The 25,231-nt window shown below is 58.5% G+C and overlaps 3 protein-coding genes across 4 annotated transcripts; all 3 read left to right on the top strand.

Annotated features, from left to right (window-relative positions):
- The first annotated feature begins 863 nt into the window (after positions 1–863).
- LMOD1 (leiomodin 1) lies at positions 864–20,558 on the top strand. Its single transcript, XM_040616932.1, has 3 exons — positions 864–1,296; positions 17,194–18,876; positions 19,687–20,558. The coding sequence occupies exons 1-3, from the start codon at positions 1,036–1,038 to the stop codon at positions 19,711–19,713; spliced, it is 1,971 nt and encodes a 656-aa protein (XP_040472866.1). The 5' UTR covers positions 864–1,035; the 3' UTR covers positions 19,714–20,558.
- On the top strand, positions 20,229–24,658 carry LOC121098679 (transcription initiation factor TFIID subunit 4-like). Its single transcript, XM_040616951.1, has 3 exons — positions 20,229–20,233; positions 21,005–22,125; positions 23,922–24,658. Exons 1-3 carry the CDS (start codon positions 20,229–20,231, stop codon positions 24,470–24,472), a joined length of 1,677 nt encoding a protein of 558 aa, XP_040472885.1. The 3' UTR covers positions 24,473–24,658.
- Positions 22,215–23,926, top strand: LOC121098651 (protein qua-1-like). Of its 2 annotated transcripts, none has more exons than XM_040616893.1 (2): positions 22,215–22,543; positions 22,966–23,926. In XM_040616893.1, the coding sequence occupies exons 1-2, from the start codon at positions 22,216–22,218 to the stop codon at positions 23,685–23,687; spliced, it is 1,050 nt and encodes a 349-aa protein (XP_040472827.1). In that variant the 5' UTR covers position 22,215; the 3' UTR covers positions 23,688–23,926. The 2 variants fall into 2 exon arrangements, with proteins under 2 accessions (XP_040472827.1, XP_040472826.1); XM_040616892.1 differs by having other exon boundaries at positions 22,215–22,549; positions 22,972–23,926.
- Positions 24,659–25,231: the final 573 nt, after the last annotated feature.

Raw genomic sequence — 25,231 nt, 5'->3', positions numbered from 1 at the left:
TTATGGATTAGGTTGATGGAAAGTAGGTGCCTCCAACCAAAGCCCAGGCTTAGGGCACTGCCTGAACCAGATGCAGGAGAGACTCAGGAATTTAGTCTGTGCAGAAGGAGGGACGTCTCTGGGGCTTGGCGAGGTAAGTGGGTTGTGATGAAGAGCAGCTGCAGAAACACCTCTGCAGAGGACGGGAAGCAGCAGAAGCTCTCCTAAAGCGACTCGGGGACAGTGCTGGGATCAGACTTGGCAGAGCAAGGGGCAGGCGCCGGGCTGGGCTGGCACGTGCCTGCTCCCTCCTGCTGCAAAGGTGCTGGACGTTGCACATCCTTCGTAAAGAAACCAGCAGCGCAGCCACCCACCGCCTCTATCCGAAGGGCTGTGCGCTTTGGCTAACCAACCGCACAGCTCCTGCAGGGCAGTGGGATAAAGATGAAAACTTTCTCTGGGGTAGGCGCTTTATTGCCCGTTTCAGCCAAGAGTGGTCACTGCCACAGCAGAAACTCTCCCCTCCTGTGACAGAGGAGACGCCTCATATCTTTGGAGCCACACTGACCTCTTTAGTAGCCCCCCAGCACCCATGGGCACATGCCAGGGATGGGCCTCCCCCACCCACCCCACCCCCGATCTCCAGCCTGCCAGCTTGTGCATTTTTGCGTGTTTTCTCACTAGGTTGGCCCACTGCCTTTAAAAGGCGAAATGCTCCGGACTAAATTTGGTCATGCAGCGCTGCATGGTTCCCTGGAATGTCCTCGGGTTTCAGGCTCCTCTGATAGCACCATTCCCCGCCTCCCGCTGGGCTCCATTGGCTTCCCAGCACCCGAATCCCGGCTGGATCCTGTTATTGGCCAACCCTGGGACCGAGGGGTGTCCCCTCTAGATAGCTACTAGATCCCGGGCTGCAGGGGTTGAGAGCTGCTGAGATTTAACACTTCAGCACCTGCTGCCGCTGGGGGAAGTGGTGCTGGAGCTTCGGCTTCTTTTTTTTTTCTCCTTCCTTGGGTACCACACACAACCGCAACCGTGTCTCGCCAGCGAGCCAAGATGTCCAAAGTGGCCAAATACCGGCGACAAGTTAGTGAAGATCCAGATATTGACAGTTTGTTGTCTACTCTGTCTCCAGAGGAGATGGAAGAGCTGGAAAAGGAGCTGGATGTGGTGGATCCAGATGGAAGCATCCCTCTGGAGCTCAGTCAGAAAAACCAAACAGAAAATTCCCCACCTGGCTCGCAAAACTGCGACACGGTGCTCAATCACTGCGAAAAGGAGACCAGGAAACTTATTCAGAGGGAACACTCGATAGACGTAAGTCACATCTCCCCACTCTTGAGCTGTTTCTGTAAGAAATGCCGGGGCATAGCTGTGAGCACACGCCGGCCGGGTTGGGGGACAAGAAGGAGCAGCCGAACCCCGAGAAAGGAGCGCTGTGCTGCTTGTGAGGAGGAGTAGCTGTCACGGAGGGGCCAGAGCAGCAAGGCAGGGAGCTGGGCCAGGCACTCCGGGAGGGAACAGGGTATTTCGTGAAATCCCGGTGTCGCTCGCAAAGCCAGAACCTGTGCTGGTGCCAGGGATTTTCTCCCTGCCTCTGCTTGAACATCCTTCAGCAGGGCTGGGAGCAGAGGTGGTGCTCCAGGAGGCAGCTGGAGGGGCCAGTGCAGCGACAGCAGTCCTGCGGGCTGCATTTCTTTTTCCTCCTGTTATTTTCCTTTGGAAACCTCCCAACTCTTGGTCCTTTCAGTTCTTCTTGTCCAAAAGCTGAAACAGTCTCTGGTTCTTGTGGAATAAAAAAAAAGTTTCCTGCTTTATGGAAATCACCCCAAGAAGCAGGTTTTGCCCCAAGCTGTTTGTGTATATTGTTCAGTTCAAATTCATTCTTTTATTTTGATTTGGGTACATTTATCTCCTCCTCTGCACCTGGCAAATCCTTTAATAGCTTTCTTTGAGCTAGAAAGCTTCATGCCAGTCCCTCTCCTTTCTTTGTGCCTTGCCTTAGTGGGAGCCAATCCCACTTCTCTGTAACATTTATTAACCTCTGCACTAAGAATATTTGGTATGTGCTCCATGTGTGGGAGGCCGGGAAGCATTTGGTTTCCCTAGTTTTCCACAGCAGGCTGAGCCAGAAAGTGAAAGAGGGAGACTCTTCTGCTATTTATCTGTGTAGTCATGGACAGATTTCATGTCCCAGGCTGGATTTGCATCTGCTGTGACGGGACAGGGCTGAGGAGTATCAGCTGCATAAGCGGAGCAGAGGCTTATGTGGATACCCCTCTTAACGGACTGCTCTGGCTCTGATTCTGTATCTATTCCAGGTCACCCAGCAGTACCCTAGATCTTCCAGCTCAGTAATCAAGCTCTAATTAACCTGTGAGCACTTGGAAATAGCTCTTTCTGGATGTTAACAGAGTATATTATAGGAAGGTACTCTCCTGACCGGAGCCTGGGAGAAAACAGGGAGAAATGGATGAAAATCGCAACTATAGATAAATGAAGGTTTATTTTGGAGACCTGAACAAGGGATTAAATAGTTTCCCCCACCCCTTTGTAAGCTCTGGCTGTGCAGCCAGGGTGCTTTCCTTTGGCTGTGAGGACAAGGCACTCGCAGCCTTCACCTTCTATATGTGACATTTGGCGTGGGCTGGGGGACCAAAAGCACTGTGCCCCTCGCCACGAGAGCGCTGGGCTTATTTTCCCACTGGTGGACTGATGGAAAATTGCCTTGTGGTGGGGAACTGCAGGTGCTGCAGGACAAAACTGTCTGGGAAGGGAAATGCTGTTATGTGGGACCAGTTATCCCAGTGACATTGCAAGGGTTTGCACTGGTTTGCAGGTAATCCCGGCTTGCAGCCAGCACTGGGAGCTGGCACTGAAAAAGCGTTCGACATCACTAATGATGCTATTTTGTTTTTAGCCATGGGAAGATGAGGAGTTGACTGGGAAGTGGGATAGGGAAGTGTTTGTGATCAGGAGGAAGAGAGGAAATGTGTTTTTTGGAAGAAGAGAGCTGGGAAATGGTCTGGTTAAACACTACATTGTTTGGAAGATACCTGAGAGTGTGTGTGAGCTTGCTTCAACAGCAGCTTGGACTAGATGATCTCCAGACATCCCTTCCAACCCCGACCAGTCTGGGATTCTGTGTGTCTGTGTGCTGCGGGAGAGGACTCGGGATGGTGGCAAGGGATGACACGGGGAGGAGAGGTGACCCAGGAGAGGGTGTGCAGCCCTGGCTGGTGGGGAGGGCAGCGACAGGGGTCCTGAGAAAAGCACTGGTTGTGCTCTCCTTTGAGCTTCAGTAGCTCTGGGCCGTGGAAGACAAAGCAAGTTGGCTGCCAGTCAGATTTGTCGGTGAAACAGGCCCAGTTAGATTGCATTGCAGTAACTGGATATGGCAGAACTGACTTTCTTCTATTTCAATCCCTGGAGGCCAAGAAAAAAATATCCTCTACCCCTTCCTCCTTGGCATTGTTAGGACCTGGGATTAGCACCTAGAAAATGCCAGTTCGCAGCGCTGGCAGGTCAGCCCATGCCGGTGGTGGAGCAGGACCTCTGCTCCACCATGGGGCACGAGGACAGGATGGGACAGGATCCTTGGACCACAGAAGCATCGCAGAAACCAGCCCAGGCTCCATCCACCTGAGGCAGCCGCAAGGTTGTGTTTTGCTGCAGGGTAGAGTGAGAACATGGAGCCATCCAGAGCATCCCGGCTGGCTCTCGAGCTCTCACCCAGCTGCTCAGAGCCCTGAGGCTCCTGATGACAAATCCCTCTCTTCTATCAATAGTTTTCATGTTGCGCCGGGCAGCGAAGCGCTTGTGCCTGCCGACCCCAGCGCTGGGGCTGCGCACCCGCGGGGGATGGCATTCCTCCAGCCAAGTGCAGGCATCACCCCATCCATGTCCCCCCTGCCCCTCTCCCTTGTCGGCTCCCAGCGTTGTGCATCACAAGCCCACACGGCGCCTGGCATCCCCAACGAAACCCATCGAGCAAAACCTTTGCAAGCAAGAAGCGGACGTGTGAGCATGGGAGGGAAGCACAGGCATGAGAGCAGGGAAGGAATGGGAAGTCATTCCAGTGGGACTGGCCTTCGGAACATCTGGAAGATGCTATTCTGTGTCTGTGAAATCTCTTCAGTAGGGAGGGACGGGAGGTTAGCTTCTGGTCCTTGAACTACAGAGATTGCACCAAGGCACTGAGGATAGAAAATATTAAGGAGTTCCTAGCCCAGCTCCGCGGCGGTGCCTCAGGCTGTATCGTTATTGCTAATTGTGAAGCTGGGAGGTGACTGGGTCACAGCCCTCGTGGGGCAACGGCCGCTCCAGCTCCCCGCAGCCTGCCGGGACCGGGGACCCAGCAGCGTCCGCGCAGGGCTGGCAGCACGCTGGTCCAGGCTGCTGTGCTCCTGTCTCCCCGTTATTTTTCCTCCTCCTTCCTGTTCTTCCATCCCTCCTTTGCCCCCTCTTTGTGCAGTGGTTGGTGGGATGTTGCCTGTTAGCTGAGGTGTGCAGGAAATTCTCCAAAGTACAAAATAAGGTATTTTAAAGGGAAAGGTTAAATTTCTGCCCATCTCAGAGTTCTTGCAGTCATTGTTCCGTTTTTCAACTGGCTCCAGGCAACTCCATTCCCTTCTAAATACTGGGAAGAGTGGGTATATTTAGAAATATTGTAACTACATAATAACACATCTTCTTAGTGATGAAAAGGGCAAACTTGGGTAACTAGGAACCAGTTTATAAACATCCCAAAATAGACGTGAGCTTTGCCCTGGCTTCTCCACGCTGTGGAGCCAAATTCGTATCTTGGTGATGCATTAATTAATTAATCTTCATTTTGTATTGCTTGTGAGTGGAAGTAAACCCCAGTTCAACAGTGGGGCTTGGGACAGTGCCTCTCTGTGGATGCGCTCAAGACCTTCCTGTAGGTCCATGTATCACGGGAGCCAAAGTTAAACTAATATTCACAAGAAGATAAATGAAGGGATGATTTCTAATAGCTCATGACTCTTTACTTAGCAGGCAAAGACATAAGGAGAGAAAAATTCAGGTTAGAAACGTGCTGTAAAGTTGAAGTGGTGGCATTACCCAAAGGATGATTTACCTGGGGGCACAGCTGACTTGCTGTCACTTGAAATCTATGTATCGTGCCTGGGTTTTCTCTTTGGCAGAGGAAAAGCTGTCTGTGCCAGGGGGACGGGGTGTCTCTGTGGGGTGGGTTTCTCTGACAGCTGAGCTGTATGAGGAGACAGGTCTGGTGAGAGTCAGCCTGGCTTTGTCCAGTTCTTCCTCTGCTGTTGGTGACATCTTTAAAAAACATGTGTCTGTGCATATAGCACTGTGATGTACACCCTGGAGGTACCCCAATCTTTCCCACCGGCGTTGGGTCACTCCTAAACCCCCTTGGGGGTACCTTTGCTGGGGGGGACCTGGCTGAGAAGAGCTACCCCGTGGAAGGGACCACCACTGCGTGTGAACCGTGTGTGCCATGGGACCAGGTGGTTTGGCAGATGAGCGCTCCGTAGCAGCCGCTGTATTCACAGCAGGAAGTTTTCCTTTACAAAGCGTGCCACAAAATCCACCTGCTGCCATCCTTGACTCTCCTTGGATTCCCACCTGGCCTCACCGCGGGCTTAGGTGGCTCCCAAAATACTGAGCAGTGGTGGCCAAGGCAGCCCCTCCCTGCACTGTTCTTCTGCACCACCATCTTCCCTGGGAATGGATGGAGCCGCCTTCCCTCAACTTCACCTGTAAGGAGAGGACACCTGGATGTCCCAGTCTCATCAGAGTCCCCAGTCCTGCCTCCCAACAGGGCTGCACTGACGCAGCCTCGAGCATGAATGACTGGGGAAATGCAGGGAAATTGCATAGGGGGGCATTATCCTGCTGACCGAGGGGATTCATTCCAGAACTTCTTTTAGCAAGATGCTTGCACACGTGGTGGCTGCCTCCTTCCATGTAAGCCTAGGGACCAGCTTCTTGAAGGAGAAGGCTCTGCACAGGAGACATTGGACGCCAGGGCAGATGTGCACAGCCAGGGCCAGCTCTGCACAGTGCAGGTCGTCCCTGTATTTTTGTCCCCTGAAGGTTGAACACCCTTCCCACAGGAAAAGTTGAGGGGGCTCAGTTTTCCCCTTCCTCTCAGGTGTCTCACTGCTGCTCCAGGTCCATGCATCCTTCTCCCTGCAGGCTGCTCTGCCTGGCGCAGAGCTCCTGGGGCTGTCTCTGTGTCCCCGGCACTCTTCGCTGTAGGCTCTATACAGCTGACAGTGAGTGGTGGGACAGTGGTCCTCACAGCCGGGTTTTGATGCCGAGGGAAAAGCAGTGACCTGAGAGGGAGTTCACCTCATCCAAATGCAGCATATTTGAAGGACGTCAGTGCCAGAGGGCAGCAGGTCCTATTGCCGTGGGTAAGGATGCCAAAACTCCTTGGAAAGGTCTTGTAAAAAGTCCTGCCTTGCTTTCTAGCTTACTGGGGTCTGTGGTGTAGGCTGGGCACTTGCTGCTGGGTGGTATTTAATCCAGTTACTGGTGGCTGTATGTAGAGGAAGGTACCATGAAAAGTGGAGATCCTTAACAGTAAGCCCCCTTCAACACTATGGAAAAGCAAGTTAGCATTTAGATTTCTTATTACTGCTCAAAGCTTGTCATCTTTTCATGAAAATATCTGGAGGAAAAACAAGCTCCACATTTAAATAGTTGGGACAGACTCAAGGGAAATTACAAACAAGGGAAAAGAAGTGGTTGTATCATTCTTTAAGCATCTTACCAGTCTGTGACTAACATGTATGTATTTAAACTCTGCTGTTCTGTTTATCAGCCAGTTCTGTCGAGATGCCAAGACTGTTCCTTCTCCCTTGGAAGAGTCTTCACCAGTTTCCAGCTCTTGCCTTTCTTTTAACCATGTCCTGGGCAGGTCTCTTGCAGGCTGGATGCCTCATCAGAACATGTTGTTGCTCTGCCCAGCTCCTGGCCTCCAAAAGAGGTGTAAGGGGTGGGTGACACTGGGGTACCCTTCCTCCTGGTGCTTCTTCAGCAGCTCCCAGCTCACACTGGGGTAGGCAGGGGATGAAGGTGCAACCTGCCACCAACACGCAGAATAGGAATGGAGCTGGCGGATTGCTGGTCTTTGTGTCCAATCCCACGGATGATATCCATAGATATCCAGAACAGTCACTTATTTTGAAAGAAGCCAAAGGTATTAAATCATTCCTATTTGGTCCTTAAAGGAAGCAACAGATGGTCTGCTTTGTGGCCTCTCCAGCCCGCTGCAGAGCAGCCCATCCAGGAGAGCCCTTTTATTTGTCACCTTCTGTTGTTCAGAATTGAAAACTGCCATTGTCTGTGCTCAGATGTTCTGTTCTTTATTTCTGAAAACATACCAAGCCTGTAACGAGAAAGGCAAGCACCAGAAGCGAGAGCTGTCAGCTAGCAGCAGACGATAAAACAGACCTGCAAGGCGAAAAGAGAAGCAGGAACAATTCCATGACAGAAAACTGAAGCATCTGCAATATAGAGAACGGCTGAAGCAAGTGAGGTGGCAACGCACCCAGGTTTGACCTGCACATCTGAACAAGTGGGGGGAGCAGGAACCTCGCGGCCAGATCGGAGTTTTTGTAATGCTGCTGGGAAATGGTGGCAGAGACCTTGTTCTGCTGTGACCGGGGCGAGTGGCAGCACAAAGCATTCCCAGCGTCCACGTAGGTCACTCCAAAGGCACGCTCTCTGTCTGGGAGATGCACGGTCCATCTAAGGGCACAAGCAGGAAAAAAAGCTGAATTTCTAGTCAGTCTGAAAAAAACAGGAGTAAAAAGCTGAGTACTATATTTACATAAGCCACAACTGGGATGCATATAAATCCATGGAAATGCTTGGAGTGTTTAGCTTATATGGGCCGAGCTACCCGGGAGGTTTATTATCTGTTTATGTTGAGCTGATAAATAGATGTACAGAGGAGGAAAAGAGCTGGGGTCCTTTATGTATCGCTTTCTTTCGCAGTGTTATGATGTCATGTGCATGCTAAAATGGTCTTGGTGACTCAGCTCCCAGCAGGACGCTGGGATTAACCGGTCGTGTCACTCAAGCCCACCCTTTGCCGTGTGGGAATCACAGCACGATGGAGCGAGAGGATCTCACCTCGCAGGGGAGGAGGTGTCAGGGCACTGGCTTTGAAGTCGTGGCGCGGAGAGTGGCAGCGGCGGTGGAGCAGCCACGCCATGAAGTGACGTGAGTCCTGCTCAGTCCTGTCCTCAGCCCAGAGTGCGGTGCAGGGAAGGTTGAAAACAGACAGGAGCAAGAGCTGCAGAAATGCAACAGGAGAGGTGACAGCCCAGGGTCGCAGAAGTTCTGGTGCGTGCAGCCCACTGACACTGGGTTGAGTAGCCCAGGGCTGGGACAAGATATTTTGGTCAGGATCTATGCCAAGACCTGCCAGACACTACTGAGGGCTCCGAGCGGTCCTGCAGAAGGGACCATGGCAGAAGACAACCCTGCCCGGCATGGGAACCAGCCACGAGAGCCACCCACCGCAGGAGGGGAGCTGTGGTTTGCTTCCTTTCAGGGAAGATCTTCAGTTTTTAAGAACTAGAGATCGTGACTCCTGGCATGCCTTTCTCTCTCTGATTGAGTGCAGTGTTCTGGACTGCAGCTCCCATATGGGGTGGGAGCCTAAGGAGCCAGTGCTCCTGTTTCTCATAAGCTGTTTAAGGGTTTTGACCAGCAAACAGCTCTCTGGTTTTGGCAGGTAGGCACCTAGGGCTGGGGCTTATCTCACCTGCTTCAAAGACCTTGATTCAGCCTCCTGCACTGGGTACCTGCGGCCATTGGCGATGCCGTGGGGTGGCTGTGGTGGTCCTGTGGGCTGGGTGATGGGACCCATGGGAGACCTGCACCTGCAGGGGGCCTGGAGATGTTTTCCCTGTAGTCCCAGGAGGCTGGGAGCCAGAGTCCTCCTTCTCAATCATCCAGCCCCCGTGACACAGAGGATGGGACATAGGATTTAAGACTTGCTAGGGATGAACTGCAGTTCTGTTCCTAAAAATCCAAGGAATGCTCTTTGTGGGCTGCCGGCAGAAAGTGCACCGGGCAGAAATCCAGCCTTGAGGTGGCCGTGGTATGAACCGCTGACGTTCACTGCCCATTGCAACCTCTGCCGAAGAGGAGGTGATCAGGGGAAAGGTCTCGTCTTGGGAATATCCAGTTCAGCCATGGCAGCGCCAGGAGAAGGAGCTGGGAATACAACGGAAAGAGGAGAAAAACCCAGACTGCTAAAAACAGGTTTTGTTAGAGAAGCAAAAGTTTCCATTTGCAGAGTATCCAGTGGTTTTAAGGGCTTTCTGGAAAATGGCTGCATGTCGTTGTCGCTATTCTATTAAAGGAAACCCGGCTGAAATGTTTGTTGTCAGCCCTAATTCAGCAGTGAAGGCAAAGCAAGGCAAAAGTCAGGGCCAGAAGTTGTCCAGTCTCTGGAGAACAGCGCTGCATCTCAGGAGGAGGATGTTTTTAAAAACATTGGCCTGGGAAGTGCAAAGAGACAGTGATGTTTGGGGTCGGAAAGGTCTGAGCAGAAGGGAAGGGGAATAACTGAGTTCCTCGTTAAAATAACAGAGTGATAGCTGAGGCAGGGCAGGGCAAGGAGCTGTTTACTTCGCCCTGGGCTTTAGCACATAGAGCATGGCCAGGGGGTCATGCTAGGTCTGCGTCCGACCCAGTGCTGGAAGCCAAGGTCCTTTCACCCTTGCTTCATGCCAAAAGAATCCAAATGTGCCAAGAGAGAAACTCTTCGCTGCCTGGGAATGGCCCTACCAGGGAGCCCGCGGGGGCCAGAGCTCTGCGGGGCGTGCGGGGGTGCAGGCAGGCTGCCTCGTGACGCTGGCCCGTGGCGTTTGCTCATAGCCAAGGACCAGGAGGGTTGTCCTGGCACTGCTGCAGGTAGAGCGATGCCAGATCCTTTTGTGAGTGGGTGGGTGTCACATAGACCTGGACTTGGCTGTCCTGGGCAAGCAGGGTCAGCAGAAGCCTCGTGGTCCCGCTTCCTCTGGTGGTCTCTGGCAACCCAGGTTCAGTGGCGCCCAGGACTCGGCCAAGGACACAGCATTTTTTTCCAGGAATGTCCTTGGCTCTGACTTGTCCCTGAGTTACTCAAAACAGGATGAGGAATGGAGGAAAGGAGTAGCTTGGCCAGCTTGTTGTGGTTTAGCTTGGCTCCAGCAGCTCTCTCACATGCCTAGAGCGTAATGGCAACAGGTACCCAAATACCCAGGAAGGGCAAGTGCAGAACCACCTGCCTTTGCCCGCTGGCCACCTCAGTGGACTCCTCTGTGCAGTGGGACAGTCTCAGGGGACATCCCTGTTCCCTGGGAGCTCTCACATGGCTTGTGCCCAGCCTCCTCGGCTCCCTTCACCCACGGTCACACTGAGGGGTGGTGGGATGCTGGTGCCTCACTCAGTTTCTAGCTGGGATTTGGACGCAGGGGACAGTGGGGTTTCTAGCCTCTGCATCTAAGTAGGTGCCTTCAGAAGATGATGCAGATGCTCAGGCTTAGAGCTGTGGGTTCAACAGAGTCTCTGGTGGCTCTGGAAACCTTTGTAGGACTCAGTAGCATGTGGAGGACAGACTGAAACCCCTCAGGTAGTGATACCAGGTTGGCTTGTTAGTTATGGATCCATAATTATGCCTAACCCCCCTACTTGAAATAACCAAACCCAGCTTCCTTCCCTTGCCAGTCTGGTCTGGGAGCCCCCAGCTGACCAACAGCTTTTGGTGAGCTGTCTGTCTGTCTCTCAGAGTCCCCCCTCATCCCTGCGGCTTCCCCACTTCCCTGCTCTCCCACCTCCAAAAGCCCCTCCATCACTGGGACTGATGGAGCTTTGCTGGTGGGTACCTGTTGCCTAAGTGGTGCCCTGCCAAGAGATGAACTGGAAAATGTCCTGTTGGCTGCAAGAGGACCTCGTTATTCCAGCAGAGTCTGGAAGAATGGGTCAGTCTCTTGGCCTGGACTTTATCCTCCAACGCTACAGCTCTGGAGGGATTCTGGTTGCTTTGCAAGGAGCACGGCTCTGGGTGGAGAGTCTCTGTTGGTGGCAAAAGCCACATGCCAGGCAGCCAGCACACCGAAACTGCTCTGCTGGTGGAGCTGCTGGGGCGGAGGGAGGCAGCGAGTCTCAAGGAGAAGACTCGCGGGCTCCGGTGGGCTCCAATGCACATGCAGAAGTTACTCCATGTGACTGAAATCATTCCAGGATTAATTAAGTTGAGCTGGTCCCGTTGTCCTTCCACAGACATCTGCATCTTGGTTTAGGAGGGCTTGTACACTGGTGCAGGGCAGTTTGGTTACAAGCGGTGGTAACCCCTTAGTGCTTGCAAGAGCGTAGGCGCAAGCAGAGGACACGCAGCTCCGACTCGGCTAAATAGGCTCCATGTCCCCGTGTGGGCGGTTTCTGAAGGGGCTGACGCTTGCCTCTCGCTTTGCTCCATGTTTTCTCCTTATACCCCTCAAGAACAGATGGCCCCATAGCTGCACGCAGGCGAGGACCGTGCCCCTCTGCTTGGGGGTGCACGAAGCCTCTGTCCCCATGGCCACCCACAGCGAGCAGCACCTGGAGCCGTTGGCCATGGCGGAGCTAACCCTGGATTTTCCAGTGGTGGTGATTGTTGGGATGGGCCTGATCCTGGCTCAGGAATTCCCTCTTGTGCCTTTGATGCTCTTGTATCAGCTGGGGGGTGACGTCTCACAGCTGGCTTCCAGAGGCCACCAGAGCTGCAGGTGACATTAGAGACCTCTGCCAAGCCTGCAGGTTGAGGTCACTGTTTCTGGAGCCATTTTAACCTGAACTGCAGGTGCAGGTCTGGCCCTGAGATCTTTTGCTGGCGGTCCCTTTTCCTCCTGGGGTGCACATGCCACATGCCCCTAGCAGTGGCCCTCCGTGAGGGCTGTCCTGGGCTCTCCTGGCTTCCCCCTTTCATCCAAGCCCTCCTCAAACCCAGGTGGGGCATGGCTCCCTAGAGCCAACACGGAGCTGCTCTTGGCAGCATGTGCTCCCCAAGGCTTCCATCCTTACATCTTGTTCTTTAGCTGAGCTGAGCACGTGGCCGGCGTGGTGGGGCAGCGTGTTCAGCCTGGTAATGTGGGCCATGAGGGACTCTTCCCAGGACGTGCCTCTGGAAATAACTGCAGGCTGGTGAAGTCTGGCCCCTTCCAAAGACAAAATATTTCTTCTACAAGTGCATTTCCCTATGTCCCCTCCGCCAGGGACTGATGTAACAGCAGCAGCCAGGCTCCAAAGTACCCCTTCCCTCCAGCTCGGGCACAGGTTCCGTGGGTCCCTGGATAGCCCATCCTTTCCTCTCCTCTCCAGCGTGTTCCCCTTTTGCTGTGAAGCCTGCTTGTGGGCACAGCGGGGTGACCCGCTCTCATTCACCATCAGCCAGATCGATACCTACCACCCAAGGAGCGATTTTCTACCCTGAAAGGAGCCATGGGGCTTTCAGGGCAGGAGCCGAGAACCTCGCTCCACCGTCACATCCCCACCACCAGCAGCAGAGCTCGGCAGCCCCTCCGCTCCCACCCATGCCCAGCTTGGGCGGCTGCTCCATCCCCATCCCCATCCCTTCCTCAGCGCCCGGAGCGGTGCTGTGAGCACTCGGATTCCAGGCAAGAAATTCCCGTCTCCTTTGCCTTTTAAGGAAACATCTGAGTGGGTTTGAGGGTTACAAATGCTAACGAGCAATGGCAATGCTCATTTTAGTCTATTTAGAGGAAACGGGAAGGCATTTCAGTTCATCAAAACACTGGTGATTAATCAGCCAAGTACCAGGCTGTTTTCATTAGGCTTATTTTTAAAGATCTGACACGCTGTGTAAAAATATTCCCCTAATAATTGTGCTCACAGCAGAGGGAACGGCACAGGAGGGGGGTGCGGTGGCACTGGTTTCTAGGTATCCAAGGTAAATATGTCATCGTGGCAGAGAGGAGCGAGCAGGCAGGACTCAGGATGGCGATGGAGGGGTGCAGGGCTGGCGCTGGCCCTGCAGATGGAGGCAGCCTGGCTGGTGGCTCCTGGGCTGCAGGAGAAGGTGCGCTGGCGGCTGCGGGCTCAGCCAGGGTTTCAGGACCAGGGGAGGGATGCATCTGTCCTCTTCTGCATCACCCTGCCGTGCAGCTCGCCTGCCGAGCTCCGAGAGCTGGAGCAACGCGCTGTATTTCCAGCTCAGAGGGGAGGACTTGCACACTGTCTCCAGTGAGCAGAGCTTGGGCTGGTGTCACCACCCAGGGCTGGCACCCGCAGTGGAGCTGGGGTGGTGGGACACACCGAGAGCCGGGGGGTGGGTGCACAGGCAGGAGGGGACGAAGGCACGTGGCCATGTGGCCTTGGGCAGAGGGGGACAGGGGGAGGCAGCAGCTCTCATCCCCCACACACGTCCTGCCCAGCCTCCCGCCAGGGCAGGCATGGCTCTTCCTTTACCGAGATGCTTCAGGAAGTCACTGAGCACCCCTGCACCATCCCAGCCCTGGGAACAGGGCATGTCCTGGGGAGAAGGGCCACCAGCCCAGGGCCAGAGGAGGTGGCATCACTCGATACCCGCAGCCCCCGGGGCAGGGTGGTGCTGGCACTGGGGCACCTCTGGGAGCCCCATCCCTGGTCCTTGGGGTTTGCAGCAGCGCGGGGCCATGTGAACACAGGGACAGGCTCTGTACGGCTCTGGCATGTGCCTTTCTGTCGCCTGTTTAGGTCTGCACAGGGGAGCCAAGAAATCTCTTAACTAAATAAACAGCTCTCTCGGCCCAGATGGCATCTGTTTATACACCAGGTACAAACAGTCCCCATGGCTGCCCCGCTCGCAGCCAGGCCAGTTCTTTCCACAAAAAAGCAGTCCCCGAGGGCCAGCAGTGCTGCGCACTGGGAGGGCAGAGCCGCACTCTGCCCCAGCACGGACACCCATCGCAAGCAGGGCATCGTCTGGAGGAGGCAGCCAGCCCTGGCTGCAGACGAGGGTGTCTGGACTCTCATGTGGGGGTTCAAGGCACTGAGTGGAGCCACAGTGCTCTCCTAGCCCTGAGAGGGTCCAGGGAGCTTGTAAAGGCATCACACCTGCAGCTCCCAGAGGCATCTTTCTTCCTCCTGAAATCCTAAAGTCCCCCCAGCAAAGATGACATCCACTCTGCCACCCCTGCGCCTTGGTGCTTCTTCCTCCTCCTGCAGCCAGCATCGCTGTCAGGTCACCAGCATCGCTGTGGTCAAGCCGAGGATGCCCAGATGAATTGCGCAGCTGTAGCTCTGAGCCTGTGCTAACCGCGGCTCTGCAGCTGGGCTCCCAGCTCCCAGCATCTCAGAACGTCACCCTCTGCTCACCTCCACACAGAACCCCCCCGGCGCCGGCCGGCCAGCACACCGAGCTGAGCCATGCTGCCAAAACCAGGCTGCCAGGAAGAGCCAGGCTCGCTGCAAGGGGCAGGAGCCACGTGCTCCCCGGCTGCTGAGTGGGGAGAAGGAGGTTTAAACTGCCAAACCCTGATGTGGACGTTACGGTGGGACCCTCCTCTGTACAGCAGCTTCGGTCCCAGTGTCAGGGGTTCATCCATCTTCAGTTGTCTGTCCATAGTTGGGAGTGAAGGTGTCTCACATCTGATGTTCGGGGCTATGAACCCTGCTCCAGTGCCCTGCTCTTACCGCACTACCCTGACAGCCCTGGTCCCGCGCCCGCATGGCTGCAGGCACAGAAGGAAGCGAGCGCGGTGCCGTAAGAAAATCCACGGGCTGGAAGGCTGCGTGCACTGAGCTGGGATCAAAGGCTTTGGCTGCCGAAGCAGAACGTGTCGTAACGATGCTGATGGGAGACTCCTCGCAGCCCTGTCAGCCATGGGTGAAGGCTGCAGCGAGGCATTTTCTGTGCCCTGGAGCTGCTGGCTCAGGCTGTGGTCAGCAGCGGTGCACGGGACAGGCTGTGCCAAGAGCCAGGTTCAGGTGCTTGGCAAATGTACCAAAAATTACGTGAGAAGGGGCTTCGACTGCAAGAAACAAATGATCAAATGGCCCTAAAGCACAAAGGAAAAGAAGAAAATCTTTTGCTGCCAGAGGTAGCTCCATCAAGCCTTGGGGTTGCATCCCTCTGTGCAGGGAGGGCGTAGCTGCTGCCTGAAGGTCAGTGTTGCAGAGCCAGAAGCCAGACTAAGCTCCTCCAGTGTACCAAAATCTGGTGAATGCAACAGTGACATCATGATAAGCATAAAAGCAAAGGCAAAAATCACTTTTGGAGGGTGAATATACAGGAACCAGTCAAACCAAAAGCACTGATGCTTGCCAGACCACTAGGGAGTGAGCAGGCATCCTGGCTGGATCAGAGAGAGAAGAAACGCAAGAAGTCCAGGGCACCGCTGCACGGCTTCTTGGCACAGAGATGGGAAGACCCCAGAGGCAGGGGAAGGGGCTGCCAGCTGCAGTGACATTGTTTCACCCAACACGTGCAGCAAAATCTGCATCCTTCCCCCAGACCACCCCGGTTAAGCTCTTCCCTCTGATGAAACCTTTGGACACTGGAAGAAGACGGGCTGGGAAGACATACAAAGCAATAAACTGCGTCCCCATTGCCTTGGTTTTCTGCAGGGAGATCAAAAATGCAAACTCCTGGTCAAAAGAGGCCGGCTTCAGAGAGCCCAGGGTGCGACGGCTGTGTCACCTGTGTCACCAGCTGTGGACATTCCCCTGCTTGCACACGCGTCCAGGCCGGCATGGGAAGCGTGTTGGGCTCTGGACTGGGCAAAGCTGCGGAGCATCCAGCTAGAAACCGTTTAGGAAAGCTGGGAAAGCACCTGGGGTTCACAGAGGTACAGGCAGCAGATCATCCCTCGTTAAAAAGGTGATTAGAAAGAGGATAACTCGTAGGAGGTATGAATAGGAAAGGGTCAGACAGAGCCGTCTGCTAAGGGAGGTGCACCCTGCGGATTGTTAGGCTCTCTGGCTCGCTGGGGATGGAGGAGGGCATCCCGCAGACCTCTGGAGCCCTTTGGGAAGGGACTGGAGGCAGAAGGAGAGCAAAGGTGCCCTGAGGACCTGCAGGGGACCTCATCACACCTGGGTGCCGCAGGCTCTGCCTGCATTCGGGGCACTTGGATGCTAAACCCAGGACCTCGGCTGGGTTAAACCTTCCTTTTCCGAAGTCCAGCGTCGTGGTTTAACCCCAGCCGGCAGCTAAGCACCGCGCAGCCGCTCGCTCGCTCCCCCCTGAGTGGTGTGGGGAGGGGAATCAGGAAAAAGGCAAAAATCGTGGGTCGAGAAGAACGATTTAACAATTGAAATAAAATACTAATAGTAACAAAAAGGAGAGAGAAAGAGAGAGGAATAAAACCCGAAGGAAAAAACAAGAAAAGCCCAAGTGATGCACGATGCAGTTGGTCACCCCCACCGAGCGATGCCCAGCCAGTCCCCCAGCGGCCATTGGTGGCCCCCAGCCAACTCCCCCCAGTTTATATACTGGGTGTGATTCCCACGGTGTGGAATATCCTTTTGGCGAGTTTGGGGCAGGTGTCCTGGCTCTGCTCCCTCCCGGCTCCTTGTGCCCCGCTCGCTGGCAGAGCAGGGGGAGCTGGCAAGTCCTGGATTTAGATGATTTAGAGTAAGCACAACTTAGCAACAAGTAAACCACCAGTGTGGTACCAAGGTTATGCTCACACCAGACCCCAAGCACAGCCCTGCACCAGCTACTGAGAAGAAAATTAACCGTATCCCAGCTGAAACCAGGATACCAGCCGCAGGCTGCAGGGTGTGAGCGTGAGGTGGTGGGTCACTCCGCTGGGATGGAGGAGACAGGCCCATACCCAGGGCTGAACCATCACCACTTGGAGCAGGTCACTCACCTCCCTGACGGGTCCTGGCCACCAGCCTGTCCCCTGCCACAGCAGAGCCGCGGTGCTGGCTGTCCTCATGCTCCCCCACGGCATCTCCCTGCCGCCTTCCAGGGACCCCGCATGATGCCCTCACAACGTTCTGCTGTAAATTCCTGGTTTCGGGCAGCTCAAGGGCATAGTCTAAGACGCTCCTGAGGCAGGACTGTCCTGCACCATCCTGCGCCCCCTCCCCGGCTGCGGCACTCTCCCCCGGTGCCCTGCGGTGGCTCCCCCATGACAAAGGTGCGGAGCTGGTGATGGTGAAACTGGGGTGGTGAGTCTGGAAGCTGGAGGCATCTGTCTCTGTAACGCCTTGGTGTTTTTCTCTCGTTAGGAAAGCAGATCAAGCGAGAAGAAGAAGGGAGCCCAGAATGAAGAAGAAAAGGGAAAGGAAGCCCCTTCCAAAGACCTGGCCCAGAAACGGGATACAAAGGTGGGAAAAGACTCTAAAAAAGAAGAAAACGTTCCAAAAACAGACCCGAAAATTAAAGCTGAGTCTGAGGCTAAGACCAAAGAGGACAAGGCTATCAACGATAAAGTCAAGGCCATGGAGAAAAAGCTGATGGGGAAGGACAAAAAGGAGGAAGAAAAGGGTTCAGTGTTGAAGAAAGACACCGGGAAGGACAAAAAGGAGGATGAGAAGGGCTCAGCATTAAAGAAGGATGCAGGGAAGGATAAAAAGGAGGACGAGAAGAGCTCAGCATTAAAGAAGGATGCAGGGAAGGATAAAAAGGAGGACGAGAAGAGCTCAGCATTAAAGAAGGATGCAGGGAAGGATAAAAAGGAGGATGAGAAGGGCTCGGCATTAAAGAAGGATGCAGGGAAGGATAAAAAGGAGGACGAGAAGGGTTCAGTATTAAAGAAGGATGCAGGGAAGGACAAAAAGGAAGAAGAAAAGGGTTCAGCATTGAAGAAGGGCACAGGGAAGGATAAAAAGGAAGATGAGAAGAGTCTGGGCTCAAAGAAACAGGCAGAAGACACAGGAGAAGATAAGAAAGAAAAAGACAAAAAAGAAGAGGACAAGGGTTCAGCTTTGAAAAAATCAAAGGCAGATGAGAAGGAGAAATCCCAGCCAGAGGCAGAAAAGGCAGCGGAGGAGAAACAGGAGGCCAAGGCAGCAGCCAAGAGCAGCCCCTCCAAGCCTGCCACCAGCAGCTCCTCGGATCAGGCCAAGGATGATGAAGCCTCCAGCATTTTTGATGAGCTCATCGAGAAGGTGAAGAACAACGATGCCGAGGTCACCGAAGTGAACGTGAACAACTCAGACTGCATCAACAACGAGACCCTGGTGCGCTTCACCGAGGCCCTAGAGTTCAACACCGTGGTCAAGCTGTTCGCCTTGGCCAACACCCGTGCTGATGACCACGTGGCCTTCGCCATCGCCATCATGCTGAAGTCCAACAAGGTGCTGACAAGCATCAACCTGGACTCCAACCACATCACGGGCAAGGGCATCCTGGCCATTTTCCGGGCGCTGCTGCAGAACAACACGCTGACGGAGCTGCGTTTCCACAACCAGCGGCACATCTGTGGGGGCAAGACAGAGATGGAGATCGCCAAGCTCCTGAAGGAGAACACCACGCTCCTGAAGCTGGGCTACCACTTTGAGCTGGCTGGACCACGCATGACGGTCACCAACCTGCTGAGCCGAAACATGGACAAACAGAGGCAGAAACGCCTCCAGGAGCAGAAACTGGCACAGGAGCGTGGGGAGAAGAAAGATCTCCTGGAGGTGCCCAAGCCCGGAGCCCTGCCAAAGGGGTCTCCCAAGCCATCCCCACAGCCGTCCCCCAAGGCTTCCCCCAAAAGCTCACCCAAGAAAGGGGGGGCGCCTGCTGCACCACCCCCACCTCCTCCTCCGCTCGCCCCACCACTGATCAATGAGAGCCTGAGGAACTCGCTCTCGCCGGCCACGCAGAGGAAGTTGGGAGACCGGGCACTGCCGGCCCAGGAGAAGAACTCACGGGACCAGCTCCTGGCCGCCATCCGCTCCAGCAACCTCAAACAGCTCAGGAAGGCAAGTGTGGGGCCATGGTGGGGTCTGCCCGTGGGGCGAGTCTGTGGGCTGAGCCCTGAGGTCACATCTGCTGTCACTTGGGCTTGTCCTGCTCCGGTGCAGGGTATGGAGCGGTCCCAACCCCCGCACAGAGCACGTGGCAGGGGCAGATCCATCCCTTTGCTGGGCACACGGGGCAGGCAGATCCATCCTTTTGCACCGTCCCTCGCAGAGCAGATGGGGCTGGCAGATCCGTCCCTCGGCAGACCGTCCAACAGAAGACCCGTCCCTTGGCAGAGAGCACGGGGGGCAGCCCCATCCCTTGGCAGAGCCCCTGGGGTGGGCAGATCCAGCGGGCAGGTTTGGGAGGTCAGCAGGTTTGGGACATGAGGGTGAAGCCAGCGTTAACCTACACCCCCAGGGGATGGAAATCCAGGACCTCCCCCGGCAGAAACCAGTGTCCATGCAGGCAGCGGGTCCTCAAGGGGAGCAGCTCACTGAGCTCTCGCTGCCACGCTGGCAGCACCCTGGGGGTGCGGGGTAGCCAGGGTGGCCGGGGGGGCTGCGACCGCAGCACCGGTCCCAGGATGATGCCTTGAAACATCTCACTCACCCCAGTTTGTGTCCCTGGCCGGGCTGCCCCTCAGCCTGAGTGTGGGGACAGCCAGCCTGGCCAAGGGGAGATGTCCCCAGGTGCCCAGCACCCCACACAGCCACAGCACAAGGGTCCCACTCCACCACAGCAGGTCTGCACCGGGTCCCCCGCGCCACCCCAGCGTCCCCTTTCCTCGCTCCCAGCTCCCCCCAGTAACGGGGTGTCTTCTCTGGCAGGTGGAGGTACCGAAGTTGCTGCAGTAGGAGCGGGACAGCTTTGCCCCCGCAGCGTGGCGGACCCCGGGCCACTTGCCTTTCTCGTGACTGTCTCCACGCCAAGCCCCGTGGGACCCCGCAGTGACACCGCCGAGGAGCGGGGGTCTCTCTGGGACAGAGGAAGGGCCGGCCCGAGGAGGGCCAGCGCGGCCGCCCCGTGCAGCGCCGGAGGAAGACATTGTATTTATTGTGTTGACAGTTGTGGAGCCCCCCGAGCTCTTTCTGTCGCCAGCACCGTGCCCCGCTCTGCCTGGTGACACTGGGGGCAGAGGAGGGGGCTGCAGAGCGGGGGGCTTGGCCAAAGGGGCTTGGTGCCCTCCAACCCCACTCGCCTGCAGGGTCTGTCTCCCCCCTGGGGGCTCCAGCCGGTGGGCTGGGGGTGCCGGCTCGCGGGGTGCCGGCTCAGTGGAAACGGGGGCTCAGGGAAGGGGGCAGAGCGGGGATGGGGGCAGTGGGAGGACAGAGCGGGAGGTCAGCCCGGGCTGGTGCAGGGGGCTCGGGGCATGGCGTGGGGGGCTCGGTTCGAGGGTTTTCCTCCCTCTTGACCCCACACCCGAGTGGCTCCACCTGCCCCACATCCCCCCTGCAGTGTGGGGCTCGCCCAGCTGGTGCTCCGGGGGGAGACCAGAGCCGGTGACACCAGCAGCCCCCTGTGGGCACAGGGTGGGCAGGCACGCTGTATGCCCCGGGACCCCCGGGGGAGGGTGGCAGCCGGGGGGCCAGCGGGTTGGGCCCCGCAGTGCCCCCGACCCCCACCCCGCGCCCCCCCGGAGCCCCTTTGCAATGTGTAGCGCTGTGCCCACTGCATCAGCAATAAAGCTCACCCAACGCTTCCCCGGTGCTGCGCCCTGGACCCCTGCCCACTGCCAGACCTCAGCTGGGAGCACTGGGGCCCACGGGCCCCCCAGATTGGGCGCATGCCAGGTCACCTGCCCACCCAGAGCCCACCGATGGGGCACCCCCCTGAGCCCCATCCCCGGGACCCCGGCTGGGCCTGCTTTGGCGCAGGGGCCGCCCGGCCGCACGGGGGCGCTGTGCAGGGGGGCAGCGCCGCGGGCAGGGGGGCACCGGGGTCCCCGTGCCCACCCTCAGGCCGCTCCCGGGGGCCCCCGCCAGCCGCCCACGCGGGACCCTTGGGACGCCCCGGACCGAGCGGCCCTGGCCCCGCAGCCTGAGCACCGGGGGGCGCCGGGGGGGTGTGCTGCCGGAGGGAACCGGGACGGGGCAGGGGCCGCCAGGGGGCGCCATAACGGAGCGGGGCGGCGGGGGCGCCCGGTAGGGGGCAGTACCAGAGCGGCTGCACGCGGCGGCGGCCGGCAGGGGGCGCGATAACGACGGGGGGGGGAGGCGGTCCGGTCTCGCGCTGGCACCGGCACTGGCACCGGCACCGGCAGCGCCCAGCGGCAGCCTTCAGGGGTCTCGGTAACGACCAGGGGGAAGGCGGTCCGGTCTCGTCCCGGCACCGGCAGCGCCCAGCAGGGGCCGGCAGGGGGCGCGATAACGACGGGGGGGCAGTCCCGTGTCACACCGGCACCGGCACCGGCACCGGCACCAGCAGCGCCCAGCGGCGGCCGGCTGGGGGCGCGATACCGCCGGGGGGGCGGTCCCGTGTCACACCGGCACCGGCAGCGCCCAGCGGCGCCGGCAGGGGTGTTGGTCCCGTCTCGCCCCGGCAGCGGCAGCGCCCGGCGGCGCCGGCAGGGGGCGCGGTAACGACGGGGGGGGCCAGTCCCGTCTCGCCCCGGCACCAGCACCGGCAGCGCCCGGCGGCGCCGGCAGGGGGCGCGCTGCCGCCGGCCCCGCTCCGCCCCGCTCCGCTCGGTGCCGCGGGGCGCTCGGTGTCGCGGAGACGGCGCAGGACAAAAGGCGCGGCGGCGGCGGCGGCGGCGGCGGCGGGGCGATGGGCGGCGGGGCGGCGCCATGAGGCGGCGGCGGCGGCGGCGGCGGCTGGGAGCATGGCGGCGGGCGGCGGGGCGCGGCGGGGGCTGCTGAAGCGGAAGCCGAACTTCACGCTGCAGGAGATCGACATCCTGATGAGCGAGGTGCTCAAGTACGAGCAGCTGCTCTTCGGCGCCGCCGCCAGCACCGTCAACGCCTACGAGAAGCAGAAGATCTGGTGGCGCATCACCAACAAGATCAACGCCGCCGGCCGCAACCAGCGCGACATCGGCGAGGTGAAGAACCGCTGGCGGGGGCTGCGCCGCCGCGCCAACGACAAGATCACCCGGCACCGGCAGGAGCGGCAGGGACCGGCCGCCCGGCCCGCCCGGCCCGGCAACGGCAGCGGCAACGGGCCCGGCCCGCCCGAGCTCGGCCCCGGGCCCGCCCCCGGCTGGGGAGCGCGGGGCGCCGCCGGCACCGGCCCGCCGCTGCTCAGCGTCGAGGTGGTGGCGCCGCACGGTGGGTGCGGGGGGAGGCACCGGGGCACCGGGCAGGGCCGGGGAGCACCGGGACTCCGGGCAGGGGATGGGGCAGGGGGGGCACCGGGGCATGGGACGCGGGACAGGGCCAGGGACACTGGGACGTCGGGCAGGGAGGCACCGGGACACGGGGCAGGACCAGGGGGCACCAGGACACCAGGCAGGGGTTGGGCCAAGGGAGGGGGCATCGGGACACAGGACACCGGGCTGCGGCTGGGGGGCACCAGGACACGGGGCAGGGGTTGAGACACCGGGCAGGGCCAGGGGGCACCGGGACACGGGGCCGGGGCAGGGACAGCGAGGCTGGGGCAGGGATGGGACGGACCCGGACTGGGACAGGGGCACTGGGACCAGAATAGGCACAAGGAGGAGCAGGGACACGGGGAACCAGGACAGGAGGGACCGGGACTGGAGCAGGGACATGGAGGCACTAGGACCAGCATGGGAGGGGACTAGGACTGGGATGGGACCCTGGGAGCAGGATATGGGGGAGCAGGACTGTGACATGGGGGACAGGGACACAGGGGCAGTGGGACCAGAACAGGCACATGGAGGGACAGGGACACAGGGGACCAGGATGGGGACATGGTGGTACCAGGGCAGGAACATGGATGACTGGGACAGAGACACAGGAGACCACGACCAAGGCACTGGGACCAGGACAGGTGTGTGGAGGGACTGGGACAGGGACACGGAAGATCAGGACCAGGACAGGGACACTGAGACCAGGACATGGGGGACCAGGACATGAATACAGGGGACCAAAGCAGGGACATGGAGACTGGAGCAGGGATGTGAGGGACAGGGGTGTGGAGGCACTGGGACCAGGACAGGTGCATGGAGGAACTGGGGCAGGGACAGGGAGAATCAGAATGGGGATGTGGGGCAGGGACATGGAGGGGACATAAACACGGGAGAAGGACAGGGACATGGAGAAATGGGACAGGGATGAGGCGGGGGGGGACCAGCATAAGGACATGGATGACAGGGGCATGGGAAGAACAGGACCAGGACATAGGAGACAGGGAGAGCAACAGGCGCACTGGGACCAGGACAGGACGATACAAGGATCTGGCCAGGGACACTGGGCGCTGGAGCCAGGACAGGGGCAAGGGACAGGGCACCGGAGCAGGGGACCAGGACAGGGCCAGGAGCAGAGAGACCAGGTCAGGGAATGGGAGCACCTGGGCCAGGGCAGGGGGCTGGTACCAGGACAACAACAGGAGGGGACTGAGAGCAGGACAGGGATGGGGGTACTGGGGCGGGGACAGAGGCCTGAGGGGACTGGGATCAGGACAGGGACATGGACCAGTGCAGGTTCAAGGGACAGCAGCGCGGGGATCGGGATGGGAGGGTACCAGGATCAGGTCAGGGATATGGGCGACCAGGAATAGGACAGGGACAAGGGACCTGGACAGCGGTAAGAGGGGCCTGGGAAGAGGGCAAGGACTGGTGGGACTGGGGCAGGGACATGGGGGTACCAGGACCACACAGGGGCTACCACATTCAGGACAGAGATATGGGACTACTGGGACCAGGTGAGGGACAAGCGACATGGAATGGGGCCAGACTGATGATGGACAACGGGGCTATGGGGATGTGAGTGCATAGATGGGACCAGGACCGCGTGCAGGAGAGGGGACACGGGAGTACGGGGATGGGGACAAGGGAGATGAGGACAGAGGAAGCAGAGGCAGAAGGAGGTCGGGTTGCTCAGTCCGTGGGGTGATGGGGGGGGTCCCGCCAGCTGCCCTGCGCTCTCCGTCCATCCCACAGGCGTCAAGGAGGAGGCGGTGAAGGAGGAGCCGGTGGAGGTGAAGACTGAGCCTTTCCACAGCCCGGCCGCCGACGGCATCCCCGGCCGTGGCGCTGAGCGCCGGCTGCCCCGCACCAGCGTCCGCCCGCCCAGCGAGCTGTGCGAGGGCTGGAGCCGCAGCCCCCCGCGCCCCGCGCCCCCCGAACTCTCCCTCGGCGACTTGGGTGGGCAGCAGGAGCCGTTGGGCTCCGACTTCCCGAGCATCCTCTTCGAGCAAGAGGCCGAGAATCTCAATAACTGCGGTACGGGCGAACCGGGCCCCCCCGGTACGGCGGGGCTGTCGGACGGGGCACCTGACTGCGCCCAGCTCACGCCGGCCGAAAAACGCATCGTCCAGTCCAACGAGCGGCTGGTGCAGGAGATGCAAGCTTTCCGACGGGAATACGCCGAGAGCCGCCGGGAAACCACCTCCGTCCTGCGCGTCATCGCCCAGGCACTGGGCGGCCTCAGCCGCAGCCTGGCCGAAATCCGTGACCTCTACCTCCGGGAGCAGGCGGCCCCCAAACCCTGAGCCCCCACGCAGCTGGCTGCGTGCGCCCGTGGCCGGCGGGGACCGCCCTGGGGACAGCTTCCCCCCCCCCCCCCCCCCCCCCCCGCCCCCAGCACCCACCTTGCTGCTTTTATTATTTTTATTATTATTTTTTTCCCCTCCATCCCACTTCAATAAAACTCAGAGCTGCCCCCCGGCTTCCCCCTCCCTGGGCTCGTTGTGGGGTTTTGGGGGGCGATAGGATGCTGGGACCTGTGGTCCCCCGGGAGATGGGACAGCTTTTTGCCCCCTGGGGGGTCTGCATTTGCCCCCTGGGGGGTCTGCGTGGCTTTTTCCCTGCCAGGAGTGATGGACTCAGCAGTCCCAAATGTAGCTGGTGGCTGGGACCCCCCCCTCCCATGGGACCCCCCCTTCCCAGCGACGGTGCGGGGGGCACATGAATCACAGCAGGAGCCGGTGAATCTGTGCCCCAGCACCTGTCCCGTGCCACCGGCTGCGGGGGGAGATGGGTCCCAGCCCCAGAGAGCCAGGGCTGGGGGAGGGGCGGATGGAGGAATTGGCCTTGCACCCCCAGCCCCCAGCCCAGCGCTGAATTTGCTGCTTTCTGACCCAAAATGCCACTGGGGATGCTCTCGCCCCCTGGCTTTGTGTGGCGGGGCTGGGGGGGCAGCAGTGCCCCCCAGCTGGCTCATCCTGGCGGCTGGTTTGGTGGGAATTGCCCATTTACCCCATTTGCAGATGGAGAAGCCTTGGAGCAGAGTTGGGGGAAGCCACCAAGAT

Source organism: Falco naumanni, chromosome 17 (genome assembly GCF_017639655.2).
Source record: "Falco naumanni isolate bFalNau1 chromosome 17, bFalNau1.pat, whole genome shotgun sequence".
NCBI classification, from domain to species: domain Eukaryota; kingdom Metazoa; phylum Chordata; class Aves; order Falconiformes; family Falconidae; genus Falco; species Falco naumanni.
The sequence above is the reverse complement of the archived record's forward strand: the minus strand, read 5'-3'. Positions and strand labels throughout refer to the sequence as shown.